The sequence below is a fragment of the Manihot esculenta genome, chromosome 16, assembly GCF_001659605.2.
Source record: "Manihot esculenta cultivar AM560-2 chromosome 16, M.esculenta_v8, whole genome shotgun sequence".
Classification (NCBI taxonomy): Eukaryota; Viridiplantae; Streptophyta; class Magnoliopsida; order Malpighiales; family Euphorbiaceae; genus Manihot; species Manihot esculenta.
The window spans coordinates 23,316,756-23,336,780 of NC_035176.2; the positions used below are offsets into that span (position 1 = coordinate 23,316,756).

At 38.2% G+C, this 20,025-nt stretch overlaps 1 protein-coding gene across 1 annotated transcript; it reads left to right on the forward strand.

Annotated features, from left to right (window-relative positions):
• Window positions 1-12,459: 12,459 nt before the first annotated feature.
• LOC110603125 (DNA replication licensing factor MCM6) lies at window positions 12,460-19,775 on the forward strand. The gene is made up of 18 exons (XM_021740813.2): window positions 12,460-12,641; window positions 12,761-12,919; window positions 13,001-13,126; window positions 13,387-13,549; window positions 13,645-13,838; window positions 13,966-14,161; window positions 14,263-14,340; window positions 14,579-14,808; window positions 14,911-15,025; window positions 17,252-17,326; window positions 17,402-17,542; window positions 17,706-17,909; window positions 18,076-18,237; window positions 18,315-18,370; window positions 18,478-18,629; window positions 18,706-18,831; window positions 19,119-19,249; window positions 19,355-19,775. Exons 1-18 carry the CDS (start codon window positions 12,565-12,567, stop codon window positions 19,490-19,492), a joined length of 2,523 nt encoding a protein of 840 aa, XP_021596505.1. The 5' UTR covers window positions 12,460-12,564; the 3' UTR covers window positions 19,493-19,775.
• Window positions 19,776-20,025: the final 250 nt, after the last annotated feature.

Below are 20,025 nucleotides of genomic sequence, written 5' to 3' on the forward strand. Positions count from 1 at the left end.
ACGATACATCGGACCCTTCGAAATATTGCAAAAGGTCGGGAATGTGTCGTACAAGCTGGATTTACCTGCTTCAATGCAAAGAGTCCATCCGGTTTTCCATGTTTCCATGTTGAGGAAGTTTGTGTCAGATCCGGGCAAGGTTCTTAGTGAGCCTGATGTGGAGATCCAAGAGGATCTCACCTATGTTGAGCAGCCAGTACGGATTCTTGACACTCAGATCAGAAAGCTAAGAAACAAGAAAATCCCGATGGTGAAAGTCCTTTGGAACCACCACAATATAGAAGAATGCACCTGGGAGACACGGGAGTCCATGCTCCAGCAATATCCCCATCTCTTTTAGAGGTTAGTATCCTTGTGTGCTATGTGTTATGTATGTATGTTATGTTGTTTTGCTATGCATGTACTAGTTGAGGAACATTCAGGGACGAATGTTCTTAAGGGGGAGAATGTAATACCCGGCTAGACTCCGGTATCGGAATTCCTACCGTCCGGTGGAATCTCGGATGTCGGAAACCTCTAGAAGGGTAAAAGTATGTTTTTATGATATGTTTTCATGTTTTTAATAATTTTAAGTATGTTTTTACATGAGTTTTGTATGAAAAGTCTTTGGAGGAAAACCCAGGTTCGGCCGCCGAAAGTCAAGTTCGGCCGCCGAACATGCATGCGTTTTGGAGGCATGTTAGGCCCCCGAAAGCATGAGTGAGGGAAGTCCAGGTTCGGCCGCCGAAACTCAAGTTCGGCCGCCGAACATGGCATGCATGCAGAGGCACATTCGGCCCCCGAACGTGGCCTGGCCAGCCACCTATAAAAGGGGCACTTAGCCGAAATGGGAGAGCTTTTTCCCATTTTCGGCCACAGCTAGCTTCCGACCTCCCTCTCCCCAGATCTTGTGTTCCTTCTTCAAATCTCCTCCATTTTTCTTGAGTTTTAACCTCACATTGCAAGTTTTGAACATTTTAAACAAGTTTGGAGCTTTGGAAACTCAGGAGCTCATTTGCTTGGACTTCCGAGTTTTAGTCGCCTCTTTCTCGATCTTCAAGTGGTAAGAGCCGATCTTAAGCTCAATGTATGTTTTAAACAAGTTTTATGAAGTTTTATGGGGTAGAAATTCATGTTTAAGTTAGTTGAGCTATGCTAGGTTTTATGTGATTTATGGACAATGTATGTTGTTGATGTGTGTTTGAAGTGTTGTGGTTGGGATATATGCTAGTTTGAGACCCCTAGGTGTAATGTATGATATGTATGCATGTTTTAGAACAAGTTTATGCATGATTTGAGGCTTGGGGAGGCAAGAGGCTCGTTTGAGCCGAGTTTCTGCCCATTTGGGAGAAACCAGGTTCGGCAGCCGAAGGAACTTTCGGCCGCCGAACCCCCTTGTAGAGGCAGCATTCGGCTGCCGAAGCTTGCCTCCGAAAGAGGACTTTCGGATCTGTCTGGGACTTTCGGCCGCCGAAGGTGCCGCCGAAAGTGCCTGACTTTCGGATCTGTCTGGGACTTTCGGCCGCCGAACCTGCCGTCGAAAGTGCCCTGTCCAGCCTTTCTTTGCATGTTTTGCATGGATGTTTTGAGATGTTTTAGGGGGTTTTTGGGGGATGTTTTTAGAGTTATGTTCTAGTATGTTTGGTCCCTCATTTGAGTCCACCTGTGTAGGTTCAGACCCGAGGAACCGAGGACCCCAGCAGTGAGTCTGCTGCCCCAGTGTCTAGTCAGAGCTACCCAGAGGTGAGTGGAATAACTCTTATGCTTTTAAATAAATAAATCAGTTTTAGCATGATTCACGCATCATGAATGCCATGAGATATAATAGGGTGCTTGCATTAGAATTCACGAATATGTTGCATTGGATATTATGTTGATGATGCGGATGAATGTTGAATGATCCTTTAGTCCTCCTATGTTATGATATGATGATGATACGGTACGGAAGACCAGTGAGGCCCATTCTACGCCCCTGGCACTATGTAAGAGAAAGACGAGTGAGGCCCATTCTACGCCCCTGGCACTATGGAATGTTATGTTATGTTATGTATGTAAGAGAAAGACCAGTGAGGCCCATTCTACGCCCCTGGCACTATTGGAATGTGTAGAGGACTATTGGTGACAAATTCATCCTTGATGTGATTAGCTGTGATGTGATGCATTTCATGTTATCATATGTTTTAAATGTTTTACTATTCTGCTCACTGGGCTTTGTAGCTCACCCCTCTCCCTTAACCCCAGATGTGCAGGTACAGGTTAGACCAGGAGGTTAGCCAGAGTTTTGAAGCATGTTTATGTAATAAGTTAGATTGTGGACATGATAATTGTACTATGATGTAATGTAAGAGATTATAGTATGTTATGTAATGAGGTATATTGAGGTTATAGTTGTGCTTGACCCTATGAGTATTGTAATCCCTTGTTGATACATGATTTTAATGTCTATTGATGCTTATGTTTTACCAACTCAACTTATGATGTATCGCCCATTGGGGCAATGATGAGATCCCACTGAGGGATTAATGTTTAAGTTATGTTATGATTAGTGAATGTTCAGGTTGAGTTTGGTTGACATATGAGAATGTTTACAGAATTCTTTTGAGATGGTTTGATCATGTATGGGATTTACAGGTTTACAGGTTATATGTCAGGCTTGCTACGGGTCCCGGCGGCCTAACGCCGATCTGGATCCTAGTGCCGGTAGCGGTCCGGATTTTCGGGTCGTTACAATACTCTTTTCAGATCCTGATACATCTTGGTGGCTCCAGGGTGAACACTGTATCGAGCATTATGAGCTTCTCTCATAATGTCTCCTTTCAGACTGATGTCATCTGGTACACACATAGTCGATTCCCATAGCAGAGGATCCATTGGTTGTCAAATCTGAACTCTACACTGTTGCCTGACTGAACAGTCCTGGCAAGTTTCACTAACTCAGGGTCCTCATGCTGTTTTTGAGCTACCTGCTCCAAAAACACAGGTGTCACTCTCATATGTGCTATCAACGCACCTGTACCAGACAATTCTAGCGGCAGCCCTTCGTCGATGAGCTTATCAAACTCCATCACCACTGGTCTTTTCTCTGCTGCTATATGGGACAAACTGCCAAGTGATTTCCGGCTTAGGGCGTCTGCCACAACATTCGCCTTACCCGAATGATACTGAATCTTACAATCATAGTCACTGAGCAGTTCTACCCATCTTCTCTGCCTCAAATTTAGCTCTCTCTGACTCAAGATGTACTGTAAACTCTTATGATCGGTGAAGATCTCGCATTTAACCCCACACAGGTAATGCCTCCACATCTTGAGGGCAAAGATAACTGCCGCCATCTCTAGGTCATGTGTGGGGTAATTCAACTCGTGCTTCTTCAGCTGTCTAGAAGCATAAGCAATCATCCTCTCATTCTGCATTAAAACACAACCCAGTCCCACTCGGGACGCATCACAGAACACTGTGAAGTCCTCATTACTGACGGGCAGAGCTAACACCGGTGCTGATGTTAATCTTCTCTTTAGCTCTTCGAAGCTCTCTTCACATTGATCAGACCAGACAAACTTCTGGTTCTTCTGAGTCAATCTGGTCATAGGAGCGGCAATCTTCGAGAAGTCCTGTACGAACCTCCTATAGTACCCTGCCAAACCCAGAAAGCTTTTAATCTCTGACACTGTAATGGGTCTGGGCCAGTTAGCGATTGCCTCAATCTTCTTGGGGTCTACTTCAATACCCTCTGCTGATACCATATGCCCCAAGAATGAAATGCTCCTCAACTAGAACTCACACTTGGAGAACTTGGCATACAAGCCATGCTCTCTCAGTGTCTGCAAAACTGTCCTCAGATGATAGACATGCGCCTCTGTATCTCTGGAATACACTAAAATATCATCGATGAAGACAATGGCAAAGTGATCTAGATGCTCTCTGAAAACTCTGTTCATGAGATCCATAAATGCTGCAGGGGCATTAGTTAACCCGAACGGCATTACCAGGAACTCATAATGCCCATATCTGGTCCTGAAAGCTGTCTTTGGCACATCTGCCTGTCTGACTCGCAGCTGATGATACCCGGATCTCAGGTCTATTTTAGAAAAACATCCTGCTCCAGCTAGCTGGTCAAATAGATCATCGATCCTAGGCAGGGGATACTTATTCTTGGTAGTGACCTTGTTCAACTGTCTGTAGTCGATACAAAGTCTGAGGGATCCGTCCTTCTTTCTGACAAACAACACAGGAGCACTCCAAGGTGAGGTACTAGGGCGGATGAAACTGCTCTTTCAGTTCTTTCAATTCAGCTGGTGCCATCCTGTAGGGAGGGATAGAGATCGGTCTAGTACCATGCAACAACTCTATTTCAAACTCTATCTCCCTATCAGGTGGTAGTCCTGGAAGCTCATCTGGGAAGACGTCTAGAAATTCTCTGACTACTGGTACTGAGACTGGTTCCCTAACCTGATTATCTAGCTCTCTCACATGAGCTAGAAACCCCTGACACCCCCTCCTAAGCAACCTACGAGCCTGAAGGGCTGAGATCAAACCTCTAGGTGTACCCCTCCTGTCTCCGCTGAAGACACACTCTGACCCATCCTGATCTCTGAGACTGACTACCTTGTCTCTGCAGTTCAAGGTAGCACCAAATGTAGATAGCAATCCATCCCTAGAATGACATCAAAATCCGTCAAATCTAGAACCACCAGGTCAGCTGGAAGGCATCTACCCTCGATGAACACTGGACAGAAACGGCAGACTGACTCTGCCACTGATGGGACACATTTGGCTCCACTGACCCAGAGAGGACACTCCAACTCAGAGACTATCAGACCTAACCTCTCCACGGCTCTAGAAGCAATAAAGGAATGAGAAGCACCAGGGTCCATCAAAACATACACATCAGAACACCCAATGATGAGATTACCTGACACCATTGTGTTCGACGTGTTTGCCTCCTCCTGAGTCATAGTGAACATCCGTGTTGGGGCTACCGGACCTCCACCTCGGGAACCTGCTGCTGAAGAAGAGGCTAACCCTCTCCCTCTTCCTCTGCCACTACTCTGAGGCATGGCTGAAGCTGCTGGCTGAGCCACACTACCAGAAGTCATCTGCTGGGATGGTGCCATGAAGGTCGCCTTAGGACATTCCCGTGCAAAATGCCCGTCCTGCCCACAATTAAAGCAGGCTATAGATCCCAACCGACAAACTCCCCTGTGTGACTTCCCACATCTCATACACACTGGACTGTCTGTGCCAGCGCTTGAGCCACTACCCATTCCCAGACCAGACTTGATCTTGCTCCAGAACTTATTCTTTTTAACTTTTGCCTTTCCCCATCTCTTGCTGCCTGAACCGGCTGTACTCTGAGAAGAGGGATCCAACTTGGACCCTGAAGACTATGCCTTAGACTGTTTGACTGTCCCCTGAATAATGGCACTGGCCTCCATCTTCCTAGCCGCATCCACTATAGAGTGGAAACTCTCTTTCTCTGCTGGAAGGACCAAGGAGGAATACCTGGGATGAAGTCTCATAGTATATCTCCTTGCCTTCTTCTGGTCAGTGTCATAAGCCTGACCCACATACTGTAGCAATTCCAGGAACTTATCGGTGTATTCATCAACACTCATTTCTTCCGTCTGTCTCAGCTGTTCAAATTCTATCACTTTCATCTCCCTGGAACTGTCAGGAAAAGCCCACCCAGTAAACTCATTGGCGAACTCTCCCCAGGACATGCTGTCCAACTTGGGGTCCACATAATTCTTGAACCACTCTCGAGCTTTCTTGCATTTCAGTGTGAACCCTGCCATCTCAATGGCTCTGCTATCATCAGCTCCTAACTCATCGGTTATCATCTTAACCGTTATGAGGTACTCAAATGGATCATCCCCCGTATTGAATTTGGGAGCATCCAACTTCAGATACTCTGTCATTTTCACTTTACTTCCCCCAGCTGAGCTAGGTTGAGGTGCTTGGACAACAGGAGCTACTGGTTCTGGTGGTGGAGGAGGAGGTACTGTTTCTCTAGGATCAGGGTGTGCTGTACTTGGATGGAAAGGTGAGGGTGGATACATGGGATATGGTGGGTAAAAAGGAGGATAAGGCATGTACGGCATATAGGTAGGATATGGGGTAAAACTAGAGTAATCCAACGTACTCCCCATCGGATACCCCGGGCCTTGTGGAAAGGGTGGATAGTGGGGTGGATAACCAAACCCCGAGGCCTGAGCGCCTCCCTGAGACTCTCCCATACCCTCTTCAGACCTGCCCATATCCATGCTTTCATCTCTTGGCTGATCAACATCCATAGCCTCCCTCACTTCATCTGACCTCCCTCATCTATCTATTCCTCTTCTGCTCTCGTCAAAAGACCTTCTAGGGTCCCTTGACGTACCCTCCCTGCTTGATCTCTGAGACATTGCCCTTGGCAACGCAGGAGGACGAGCAGCAGTACCCTCATTCTCCGGTGGGACTCCAGTCAATCGTGCAGATCGACGAGTTCCTCGCATCTTAACTCTGGAAAACAACACATAATATAGCACATTAGCATCACATGGTCCATGTGAAACACATGACCCCTCAAGCATACCTCAAGTATACACAATGCACATGCATAAATCATGGCATTTCACATCATCAAATAGACAGGACTCACCATCCTATCCTAGTGGACATAATTTCCTATTGTGCTTGCCCTACTATAACCTCTATGAGCCCGACACTCTCTATAGGTCCGACCATATGAACCAGGCTCTGATACCAATCTGTAACGACCCGAAAACCAGACCGTTACCGGCGCTAGGATCCAGATCGACTTAAGGTTGCCGGGACCCGTAGCAAGCCTGCTATACTCTCTGTGTACCTGTAAAATCCCATACATGATCATACATTTTCTGTAAAAACATAAAAAAACTTTGCTCTGTACCAAGGCTCAACCTGTGCATGCACTATCTCTGTACTACAAAACCCCTTACTAGAGCTCTCATCATTGCTCCAGACGGGTTAAAACTCTGAATATGGTAAGCCTGATTTTTCATACTCATCAAGAAAACATTTACATAAACAGACCATGTAGACAAAAAGGGATTTATAAGACATATATGGGTCAAGCACAATACTATACTCTATACAATACCAATACATCTCTTTACAAAAATTACATGTCCACACTACGCTATTACATACTCTTTACTCTTCCTGTACCCTGCTGAACTCTCCCTGTACTCTGATCCTGCAAGACTAGGGTTAAGGAGAGGGATGAGCTATACTAGCCCAGTGAGCAGAACAAATAAACAATTGAAATACCATATGCTTCCATGAAATGCATCACATCACAAACAAATCACCTCAAGGATGAACTTGTCACCAATGACCCTCTACCATATCCAATATGCCAGGGGCGTAGAATGGGCCTCGACCTGGACTTTCTCTTCCTCTGTGCCAGGGGCGTAGAATGGGCCTCGACCTGGACTTCCATAACATATCATATCATATCATATCATATCAAGGGCCAATGGATCATCCAACATCCATCCACATCAACATCATATTATGCAATGCAACAGATTCGTGAATTCTAATGCAATCAACCTAATGCATATTCATGGTGCATGAAACATGCTAAAAGCATTTGATTTCTCAAGTAAAAAGATTAAGTTTCGTTCCACTCACCTCAGGCTGACTCTGAACTAAACTGACTCTGAAGCAGCGCTCACTGTTGATCTCTTTGGTTCCTCTGGTCCGTTCCTACACAGATGGACTCAAATGAGGGACCAATCTAACTCGAGAACATCTCTAGAAATCTCCCCAAAAACCTCCTAAAACATCCTAAAACAATCAAGAAAAACATGCAAAAGAAGGCTGGACAGGACACTTTCAGCGGCAGGTTCGGCGGCCGAAAGTCCTCTCCAGAGCCGAAACTCAGCTACTTTCGGCGGCACCTTCGGCTGTCGAAAGTCCTTCTAGAGACGAAACTCCTGCATGTTCGGTGGCACTTTCGGCAGCCGAAACCCCTTCCAAAGCCGAAAGTCCAAACTTTCGGGGGCGAGCTTAGGCAGCTGAAACCACCTCCTTAGCATGTTCGGCGGCCGAACCTTCCTTTGGCGGCCGAAACTGGGTTCTCTAGTTAGGCAGAACCCTGCTCTGCTTCATGCAAAACTCTCCCAACTTCACTCAAACATGCAACCAATAACTCAACAACCTGCATATACTCAAGTATAGGCACAAAGGGGTCCAAAACTAACTTAACACCCCTCCAAATATCACAACACAACACATAAGCATGTTATCACCAACTAACATACAAAAACACCACTTAACCTAATCATGCATGTCTACCCATAAACTCCATAAAACCTTCATAAAACATGAAAAGAAGTTCAGGATCTTCACTTACCTCTTGAAAATGAGAGGATGAACGATCCCAACGTGGAGATATGGAGAAACTTGCTCTCAAAGTCTCCAAACTTCAAAACCTTGGTTTTTAGCTCAAAAGCTTCAAAACAACATAAAAACTCATCAAAACTTTGAAAGATTTGGAGAAAACATGAAGATCACCCAAGGAAGAGCATGGTCTCACCTCTGAGATGGAAATGGAAAGAAAATCTGATCCATTCACCGACCTAGGGCCTTTTATAGGTGGCTGGCCAGACCACCTTTGGTGGCCAAACGTGAAGCCAAAAGCCATGCATGTTCGGCGGCCGAACATCACCTTCGGCAGCCGAACCTGGCTTTTCTTCCTTGGTGCTTTTCTTTCAAAAACTCATTTCCTTTACGTCACCTTCGGCGGCCGAACATCACCTTCGGCGGCCGAACCTGGCTTTTCTTCCTTGGTACTTTTCTTTCAAAAACTCATTTCCTTTACACTTAAAACATTAAAACATGCTAAAACACTTTAGAAAAACATATCTAATACCCTTCTAGAGGGTTCCAACATCCGAGATTCTGCCAAACAGTAGAAATTCCGGTGCCAGACTCTAGCCGGGTATTACAGTAAAAATATTGTATGGATTAAAACAGGCCATGACAGTGGTTTTCTAAGCTTTCACATGCTCTTTTATCTCTTGGCTACACTCAATCTCTCTTAGATCACTCCTTATTTGTCAAACATTCATCTTCACATATTACACTTATACTTGTATATGTGGATGACCTTATCTTAAGGTGTATAGATACTGGTGAAATCCTTACTATCAATAATTTCTTTCATGACCAATTCAAGATCAAGGACTAAGGAGAATTGAAATTCTTTCTGAGACTTGAAGCTCAACTGGCATCTTATTAAACCAGAGAAAATATGCTCTTGATATTCCCTCTAATACAAGTTATTTGGATGTCAAACTTGCCACTACCCCTATGGATTCTAAACTTAAATTGAGAAAGGATGAAGGTGATATCTTACCCGATGCACAACAATATAGGAGACTTATTGGTAGATTGCTCTACTTGACCTCTACCAGACTTGACATTTCATTTGCAGTACAACAATTGAGTCAATTCATGGATAAACCAACTTCTATTCATCTCCAAGCTACTCACAGAGTCCTACAATACCTAAAAAGTTTTCCTAGCACTGGTATTTTTCTCTCACTCAGCTACTTCTACTATTCAGTTGAAAGCCTCTAGTGACTCATATTGGGTTGGACTGTTTCTTGATCTTCCTCAAAAGCAGAACATTGAGCACTTGCCAGCACCACTTGTGAATTACAATGGCTCTCATTCTTTTTGAAAGACATGCATATCTCTCGTTCTCAACCAGCTCTTTTATATTGTGACAACAAATCAGCTCTCCAAATTGCAACCAATCCAACCTTCCACGAGTGCATAAAGCATATAGAAATTGACTGTCATCTTGTACAAAAAAAGCTTCGTTCTAATTTACTTAAACTGCTTCACGTGGCTTCCTCACAATAGTTAATAGACATATGCACTAAACCACTGAGTTCAGCTTTATTTCATGAGTTCATATTCAAGCTAGGACCCATAAATAATTACTCTCCAGCTTGTAGGAGGGTATTAGCTCATACAACTGAAGATGGCGCCAAAACAACTGAAAGTCAGTTAAACAATCTAATTGTAGATGAGCTACTTTTCATGTGTATTCTAAGTTCTCTATTCACATGTATTATGCATGCCTTCCTCTGTATTTATATATAACCAGATGTATAGACTTTGAATTCAAGAATATAAGATTTGGTTCTTTCATTTGTTATTTGTTCCATAAATTTTAATTTTGCTGCATATTTTCATCACTTCATTCATTTTCTCAATTTTTATTATTAATAAAAAATAAAAATAGTTGTTATTCCTTAAATTAAATTATTATTACATCTTGTAACTTTTTTGAACATTTTAATATTTGAAATTTTATTTGTATTAACACATTAATTCCAAATGAATCACTTTTGATCAATTGTTAGATCAATGGTCTGAATATGAGTTTCTTGCAAAGTTGAGCTTAAATTTTTGAATCTTCATTATTTAGAGGTTTTTATCTCAATACCAAATTTATGCATTAATGCCATCTCTAGTGTAAAGTAGAAATCATGACCTAGTTATCTCAAAAAAACGGTTGATCAAGTGAATCATAAAATTAAAATTTAGTCTTTTTTATTTATAAAAAATAATATGAAAATAGTTTTTATAAAAAATATTTTATAACGAAGTAATTTATTTTTTTGTTTCTGAGTTGTAATTTAAAACATAATAATATTAATAATCCATAAAGAATATTATTAATGTAATATTTTAAATTTTCTTTTGTCAGAAAAAAATTCTAGAAAATAAATAAATCTTTGAGAAAACTTTATATATTTTTTAAAGGATAAATTATAGTTTAGTTATTGAATTTTAGTATAATTAAAAGATAGGTCTTATATTTTTATAATTAAATACTTAAATCATCTATTATTAGTACTTCTAAACTCTAGTGTTTCTATCAATTTATTACTATTATAAGCGTGAAAGTATTTTTATTTTTTTTTTAAATTAAAAAGTTAAAAAATTATATTTTTATTTATTTTCCTTCATTTATTAAAATTTAAATATTTTAATTTTTTATTTAAAAAAAACTTAAATTTTTATTAATTTTTATCTTTATTATCATATTCAACTAATTTTTAATTTTTTTATTTATTTTTAATTTTCATTCATCAAAATATTTCAAATAAGTTTAAATTTTTCAAAAATTATTTTTTTTCATTTAATTACAAAAAAATTTCCACAATTTCAATTATTTTTAAACTATACTAAGTAGTTTTAAGTATGTTATATACTTTTAAAAAAAAATTTTAGAAAAAAAAGTTATATTTTTAAAGTTTTACTATCCATTAGTTTTTAAGAACGTAAACGGTGTATATACGCAAAATCCAAACTCGATTTAAATTAGCAATATTTAAATCCATCTCGAATCCGATTAAAAATTAATCTAAACTATATAAATATGTTCTAAACCCAATTATTATTATCCGAATAAAATCCTAACTCATTTAGTTTTATATATTTTAATTAATAATTTATATAAAAAATATTTTTCATTAATAATTTTTATTTAAAAAATTAATATTTCTAAAAAATATTTAAATTTTAATTTTTAAATAAAAATATATAAACATTATTGTAAAATATATTTTTTATATTAAATTAATTATTTATATGAATAGGTTCGAATAACAGATATCTTATCTTACCGAACATTAATAGGACGGATTTGAGTGGTTATAATCAAATATTTTCAGGTATTATAACTCTCCGAAAAATTAAACATTATTTTTTTATATTAAATAATATTTTAATTAATTGATTTAAATGTTTAATTTTAAAAATATAAAAATTAATTAATTAATTATGTTAAAATTTAGAGATTAAAGAATAATTTATCTTATCAAAAATATAAAAATTTATTTTTTAGTTATAACATGAAATTAAAATATTATTTGGTTCAAAATGTACTACGTTTTTAGAAGTATATTTTGTAGAAAGTAAATTTTAAGGAATTAACTTACGGAAAAATAAATATAATTATTTTTGGTATATAAATTAATTTTTAAAAAATAAAATTATTTTTAAATAATAAAAAATAATAATATTTATAATATAATTTTAAATATAATAAATTATCGATAAATCGATAAATCGAATACAAGTTAGACAAATAAGTTATTTTTTATATGAGAAAAATAGTTTTAAAAAATTGACTTAAAAAGAAAAATAGTTTTAAAAAATTGACTTAAAATATAAATTAAATATAAAATTTTTTTATATTTTCTAAAAAGTGTTACTTTTTTAATTTATTAGTCACAGTTAAAAGTAAGATCCAAGTGTTTATTTGAACATTACATTGAGCTACATCAGTGTGAACATTACATTGAGCTACATCAGCCCACGGCAAGCTCAGCAACCTAAAAAGAAAGCCCATAAGCTGTCCTTCACGCCCTTTGGCGGGAAACCGTTGCTCCTTTTCCCGCCCAGAAAGAGGAGCAAAGTAGCAAGGGCTGTCCATCTTTTCAGTAGTCTCTTCTTCTTCTTCTCCTCAATCAAAACACCCATTTAGTTTTCCATTACCTTCAGAACTATACGGATTTTCAAGTAAAGGAAATTGAAATGGATGCTTTCGGTGGGTTTTTTGTTGACGCCAAGGCAGTTCGCGTGGAGAACATTTTCCTCGAGTTTCTCAAAAGGTTCTCTTCCTTCGACTCGATTCAATTCTAGTTTTCGCTTTGTCTCTTTTGATTTTTTGTTTTTGGATCTGTAATCAATGTTCCTGATGTGATTTTCTTGGATTTGGTATTTAAATCAGCTTTAGATTGGATGGGCATCATAATATGGAAGAAGCTTACTATGAGGCTGAAATTGAAGCCATGAGAGCTAACGAATCAACTACCATGTTCATCGATTTCTCTCACGTTATGCATTTCAATGATCTTCTCCAGAAAGCCATCGCTGATGAGTACTTGAGGTAAAATTTCTAATTCTTCCCCAATTTTCATGTATTCAAAACCTATAGTTTCCCAATTTTTTTTCTCTTTTTGAATGTTAGAGTGGAGCCCTACTTGAAGAACGCATGCAAGAGGTTCGTGATGGAGCTGAAGCCTACATTTATATCCGATGATAACCCTAATAAGGATATCAATGTGGCCTTCTTCAATATCCCTTTCTCTAAGCGGTACTTTACCTAGATCTTACTCTAGAGCAATCTGTTTTATTTATTTATTTATTGCTGTTTCCCAATTATTAACGGATGAAGAGTTGTTTATTTTTAATTTTGGTTCTCCATTTTCGATTGTGGTTAAAATTTAAATTCACTAATTGTGCTACTCAATTAATTAAATTGACTTCTCAGCATCCAAACATAACATGGGATTTTGATTCAAATTGGAAAATTGTTTTCAGTCTTTCACACTCACTGGAAATCAACATATGCAGGTTAAGAGAGCTAACTACTGCAGAAATTGGTAAACTGGTATCAGTGACTGGAGTTGTGACCCGCACAAGTGAGGTGAGGCCAGAGCTTCTGCAAGGAACTTTTAGGTGCTTGGAATGTGGTGGCGTCATTAAGAATGTTGAACAGCAATTCAAATACACTGAGGTTGGTTTCAAGTCAATGTTGCCTTACATCTTCAATCTTCTCATTTCCCTTTCATCCCTAATATTACATGTGCCACTGCAATTCTGAGTTTGCAGCCAACAATTTGTGTGAATGCCACATGCAATAACAGAACAAAATGGGCATTGCTCAGACAAGAGAGCAAGTTTGCTGATTGGCAAAGGGTCAGAATGCAGGAAACTTCCAAGGAGATTCCTGCTGGCTCTCTTCCCAGATCTTTGGATGTTATTCTTCGCCATGATATTGTTGAGCAGGCCAGAGCGGGTGACACGTGAGATAATTCTTCTCCCTTTATCTACTTTTATTTAGTCAATCATTTTGCATCAGTTATTTGTTTCCATTTTGAGCGATCCTTGGATTTGGCTTATAACATACCTTCAATTTTTATGTGCCTACAGGGTCATTTTCACAGGTTCTGTGGTTGTAATACCAGACATATTAGCATTGGCATCCCCAGGAGAGAGAGCAGAATGCCGTCGAGAAGCTCCTCAACGCAAAAACTCTGCTGTTGGACAGGAAGGTGTGAGAGGGCTGCGGGCATTGGGAGTGAGAGACCTCTCCTATCGACTAGCGTTTATTGCTAATTCTGTGCAGGTTGGTACATGGCTGGCTTATTCGAGGGCATTTCTGATGTTGATGCCATGATGATGCGACTTGCACAATTACCTGTATTTGATACATGCTTCTTTGTTTAGGTTTGTGATGGTAGAAGGGATACTGACATTAGGAATAGAAAAAAGGATGTTGATGAAGATGACAACCAGCAGTTCACAGTAAGTAAATTATATCCTGTTTGGCTATTTTCAGTAATATTCTCCATGCAACGTAGAGGATTATCAACTTATAATCTTGTTTGGTTAATTTTAGTATTTTCATTGATTACCGACTTCATGGACAAGATAATAATTTATGAATATTGTATTATCAGCACTGTGGTTGAGTAGTTTGTCATATGTCTATGTGGGGGAAATCCATAATTCCTCCTGAAAATCTATCTTCATTTAACTGCAGGCAGAGGAAATAGATGAAATTCAGAGAATGAGAAACACTCCTGATTTTTTCAACAAGCTGGTTGATAGTGTTACTCCAACTGTTTTTGGTCACCAAGATATCAAGCGAGCAATCCTTCTCATGCTTTTGGGTGGTGTTCACAAATTTACTCACGAGGGCATTAACCTGAGAGGGGACATCAATGTGTGCATAGTTGGAGATCCCAGTTGTGCAAAGTCTCAGTTTCTTAAGTAGGTTGCACATTCTTTTTTTTTTTTTTCTCAGTATTTCATTTTTCAATATTAGTTTATGCATGAGGATTCAATTATTTGTCTTGGTATATCCATTCACAGGTATACTTCAGGCATAGTCCCTAGATCTGTCTATACATCTGGCAAGTCCTCATCTGCTGCTGGGTTGACTGCAACAGTTGCCAAAGAACCAGAAACTGGGGAATTTTGTATTGAGGTATTTTATCAATTTGTGTTGCTTTTGTGCTCTTAGAATCACCGGAAATTATTTATTATCTTATGTCTTTAAAGCAACTTACTTGACTTGTTGTGATGTCTTGGCTTCAGCCAAGTACTATGGCAACTATAATTGATTCACAGAAACGTAAAATCAAACAGCACACTGAAGCTTGATTTGCAATAGGTTGCTTAATATTATTTACTACTGACTAGGTATAGTATCTGCAGAATCGTGAATAACACAAGTATGCTGTTTCATAATCTATTATGAATAAACGAGTAAATATATTTCAAGCTTTGTTAAATTATTACCCATCACTGGTGGCTTTGGAGGTCTCCTAGGGGATTATTTTGAAGAATTTAGACAATGGATTTTTTTTATTTCCAAGGAATGGCATAGGTAGGTGGTTTCTGTGTTAAACTACATACAGTTGGTGAGGAAGCTAAGAGTTAGTGAATTGCATGGAAGGAAAAGTACTCATTTCTAATGAGCTTATCTGCATATGGTAGATGATAAATGCAAGTAGAATAATTAAAGTCTCTTGGTGATAAACATGAGGGGGGAAGTTTAATGATCATAATAAATGATGAATGAGATAGGGGACAGATGTAAGGAAGGCAAATTTCCTAACCATTTCAAGCTGCAAACAGGGAGGGGCTGTGTTAGGAGAGTGCGAATGTTGGTAGATGTTGTCAATGGTATGCTAGCATGTGATGTGAAGGGAATGTTATAGTACATTCTAGAGAGGGAGATAAAGAGGGAATCCTTGAAGCATGTGTCACACACAGGCGGAGGGAGGGGACTAGTGGTGACCCCAACCCCACCATAGTTGATGAGAATTTTTTTATTTATGTTATATCATTTATAGTACACCACTATAGTATAGTTCTTGACTCTCCCAAAAAAAAATCTTAAAAATAAATTAATAGGTAAAATAGAATTCATTTATTAAATAATTTCTCAATTTTTATTAGTCTCTAAATATTTATTAAGAATCTTAGATTATTGTAACAAATTTTTATTTTTCATTAATTTGCCTCAAATGTTTTATTGGTATCTAATCTTTTATATTTATATATTGTGATTTCAAAACATTAAAATTATTTGGTTGTAATAAAAAATGAATAAAAGTTTAATGAAAAATTAATTATCCAAACTTTTACAAATTAAGATTTAATTATTATTTTTATTCTAGAATAAATACAAGTTAGTTTAATAATTTCTTATCCCACAATCTAAAAATTAGTTAGAATGCTCTCTCATATTCTATAGGTAAGTGTAAAATTGTTTTCTTTACCTTCCCTCCTCCCATTTTGCTTTCTTTTCTTTATTTCATTAAAATTATATAGTGGAAGAGGTGGCTTAGCAACCATTGACCTAAAAAATATATAGTAAATACTAGGAGCTAAGTTTTAGATAATAAAATTAGGGCACAATGTCCAAGGACCTTTTATTGCAATTCAAGCCCGTTAGAAACGTTGAAGAGACATAAGTTCCTGTTGTTGGCCCCACTTTGAGTTTGCTAAGCCATTATCCCTAATCGTCCCCTTAATCGAAGATCAATCATTAATATACAGATATTGCCTCTAGCCCATAACTATCCATTTTGAATATGAATTAACATCATAATCAAATTTAATAAACAATACATAAGTTTTTAAATACACCACCATGAAGACGACATAAGTTGTTTAATGTATTGAAATATCCTATTTCAATTTTGAAGGCAATAGATTTTATTTGGACTAAAGTAAACAACCTTACATCATGAAGACGACATAAGTTGTTTAATGTATTGAAATATCCAATTTCAATTTTGAAGGCAATAGATTTTATTTGGACTAAAGTAAACAACCTTACACGAAAGTGATAGAACTTGACAAGAAATGCGAAAGTTAGTATGCTTTCCATTTATCTCTTGGTTCCTATTTTAATCTTCCCTGTATTATATTGTTAAGAATCGAACAATTACACAATTTAAAAAATTAGTACAAAAAAAAGACATTTAACGTGATTTATCAATTTGACTACGTATTTGACTACGTTTACGACGATTAGAGTTTTCGTTATGTAAGTTTTTTAAAAGAATATACTAAGAGAATATTACATATTTCAGGGATTTGTGATTGTGGATATAGTGTACGATCCATAATATATCATTAGACTCCATATGTCAACATATATGACTCCTTGCTTTGGTTTTCTATATTCTTTTGTTTGCAGGCTGGCGCTTTGATGCTTGCAGACAATGGCATTTGTTGCATTGATGAATTTGACAAGATGGACATCAAAGACCAGGTAAGGTTCTTACAACGGGCCTTAACTTGGCACTTGCCACAGTGATTGCTGATATCAATATTAATGGATGTGAAGGTTGCAATTCATGAAGCCATGGAACAGCAGACAATAAGCATCACAAAAGCAGGAATTCAAGCAACACTTAATGCTCGCACATCAATCTTAGCGGCAGCCAACCCTGCAGGAGGACGCTATGATAAGTCTAAACCACTTAAGGTGATAATTCTGTGATTCTGATCCAAAGCCTTGAGATTGGTTATTCATGGACTTGCCAATTGTTGTCACTGTGATAGTTCTTATTTGTTTATAAACTTCAAGTCTTTTATGTTTCTTTATCTTACCTTGGGCTAACCAATATGTTATTGTTTTTCCTCTCCAGTATAATGTGGCGCTTCCTCCGGCAATTCTTTCAAGGTTTGATCTAGTATATGTGATGATTGATGACCCAGATGATCAAGTTGATTACCACATTGCTCATCACATTGTAAGAGTTCATCAGAAACATGAAGAAGCACTTGCTCCTGCATTCACAACTGCTCAGCTAAAGCGTTACATAGCATATGCGAAAACTTTGAAACCAAAGGTCTGCTTCTCAATCTTTTCAATATCAAGTTGTATTTTAGGTAGAACATTCTCTTTTCATGGACATGTTCCTTTTTCTTAAAAAAAAGAAAGAAACAAAGCACACTTGATGCACATGGCTTCTCACTTAACTTGTCTCATTTTAATTGAGCCAAATGCCATTACAGCTCAATTCTGAGGCCAAAAAACTGTTAGTGGACTCTTATGTTGCTCTACGGAAAGGTGATACAACTCCTGGTAGCAGAGTTGCTTATCGCATGACAGTTAGACAGTTGGAGGCATTGATAAGATTGTCTGAGGCTATTGCTCGAAGTCATTTGGAAAATCAGGTCTTTTTTTGTTGACTTGTGTACTTCAGATTGTTGCACATATTCACATAACACTTAACAGAGAATTTAAACCACAGGTGCAACCACGCCATGTTCGTTTAGCAGTGAGATTGCTGAAGACATCCATTATAAGGCAAGCAAATCCTATCCATGTTAATATTGCACTTAGAAAGTGTATATATATATTTACATATCAGTACAGCTTAAATGATTCTAATGTGATTTTCTTTGGCCATGCAGTGTGGAGTCCAGTGAGATTGATCTATCTGAATTTCAAGAAGGAAATCGTGATGATAATGATGATAATGATGGTGATGATGGAAATGATGGTACTGGTCAAGATGATACTCAACCAAATAACACCAACTCTGCTCCAGTTTCTGGAAATACAGGTAGAATTCTTATAACCTATTTGATTTCTCATTTGCTTCTTTTAGCATTTTCACTTAAACTGAGGTGATTTTACAGCACAAGGAGTGGGTTCAACAAGCCAACAAGGGAAAAAACTTGTGATAAGCGAAGAATACTTTCAGAGGGTTACTCAAGCTCTTGTCATGCGCCTTAGACAGCATGAAGAAGCTGTATTGCGAGATGGTATAGAACAGCAATCCTTTGTCATTATTTTGGATTAAACGTTCAAGTTATTTTAGGTGCTCTGAAACATTACTAATTAGTAACATCTACATCTGTGTATTTGCAACACCAGCATTCTTAATAATGATGCACTCAGATTTTATACCCTAGATGTGTAACTCAATGCTCTATACAGTGTTGAACCACTAGGCGATAAATCCTACACCAAATCTGTTGCATGTAATCCATGATTTATATAAAAAAATTGTTGTCTTGAGGCATTTCTTGGAAATTTTATTATTTTCAAGGGACTGGGCTGGCTGGAATGAGGCAGGGGGAGTTAATCAGATGGTATGTGGAACAGCAAAATCAGAAAAATAGCTACAGTTCTGTAGAGGAAGCAAAGAATGAAGCCACTAACATCAAAGCCATCATAGAGGTAAAACTAGAATAATCTTAATTCCTGTAAAAGAGTTTCAAATGTTATACTTCAGCAAGGATCTCAGCTAGAACAGTAGGAACATGACAAGTGCTTCTATTGCAGAGTTTGATACGGAGGGAAGGCTTCTTGATAGTTGTAGATGATGGCAGGCAGACAGAAGCAGATGGGGAAAGTGGGAGGCAGACATTATCCAGAGATGACAGGATATTAGCTGTGGCTCCCAATTATGTTGTAGAATGATGTGATCCGTTCACAAGGTAGTAAACAAAAGGCTCGCCACTTGATGATCACACTGATACTGTACTTCACTTATCCATATGGTCTGCTGTAAGTTCATGTGTGATTGTAGTTATATTATAGCTTAGATTCATGCATGATGTCAGCCGAATGTATTATTAAACTTACAATGCTAGGGTAGAAAATTTTAGATGTTATCAGTGTTTGAGTTTGACATGGATTCCCTTGGATCTTTCGCTGTCTTTATGCTTGTTTACTGTATACATGAATATTGTTCTGATCGTTAGGGGAAAACCTCTCAACACATTAATGATGAATTAGCATTTGAAGTTTTTAGAATGGCTGGCGTGTAGAAGCTGCCTTGCACTGGAAAATGAAGCCACCTACCAACCCCTAACTTTGCTGTCTAGAATCGAGCTGGCATTGCTTCCAAGTTTATCAAATGGCATTTCTTATGTGGCACAACTAATTACAGTTTAGAATTTTTCAGCTGTATGCAAAGTGAGGCCCACAAGAGTCGGTGGCAGCTTTCCTGT

Coding starts and splice junctions, on each gene's coding strand:
- LOC110603125 (XM_021740813.2), top strand. CDS start 12,565: ATGGATGCTTTCGGTGGGTTTTTTGTTGACGCCAAGGCAGTTCGCGTG. Junction 12,920..13,000: donor ATCGCTGATGAGTACTTGAG/GTAAAATTTCTA, acceptor TTTGAATGTTAG/AGTGGAGCCCTACTTGAAGA. Junction 18,630..18,705: donor TCCAGTTTCTGGAAATACAG/GTAGAATTCTTA, acceptor GTGATTTTACAG/CACAAGGAGTGGGTTCAACA.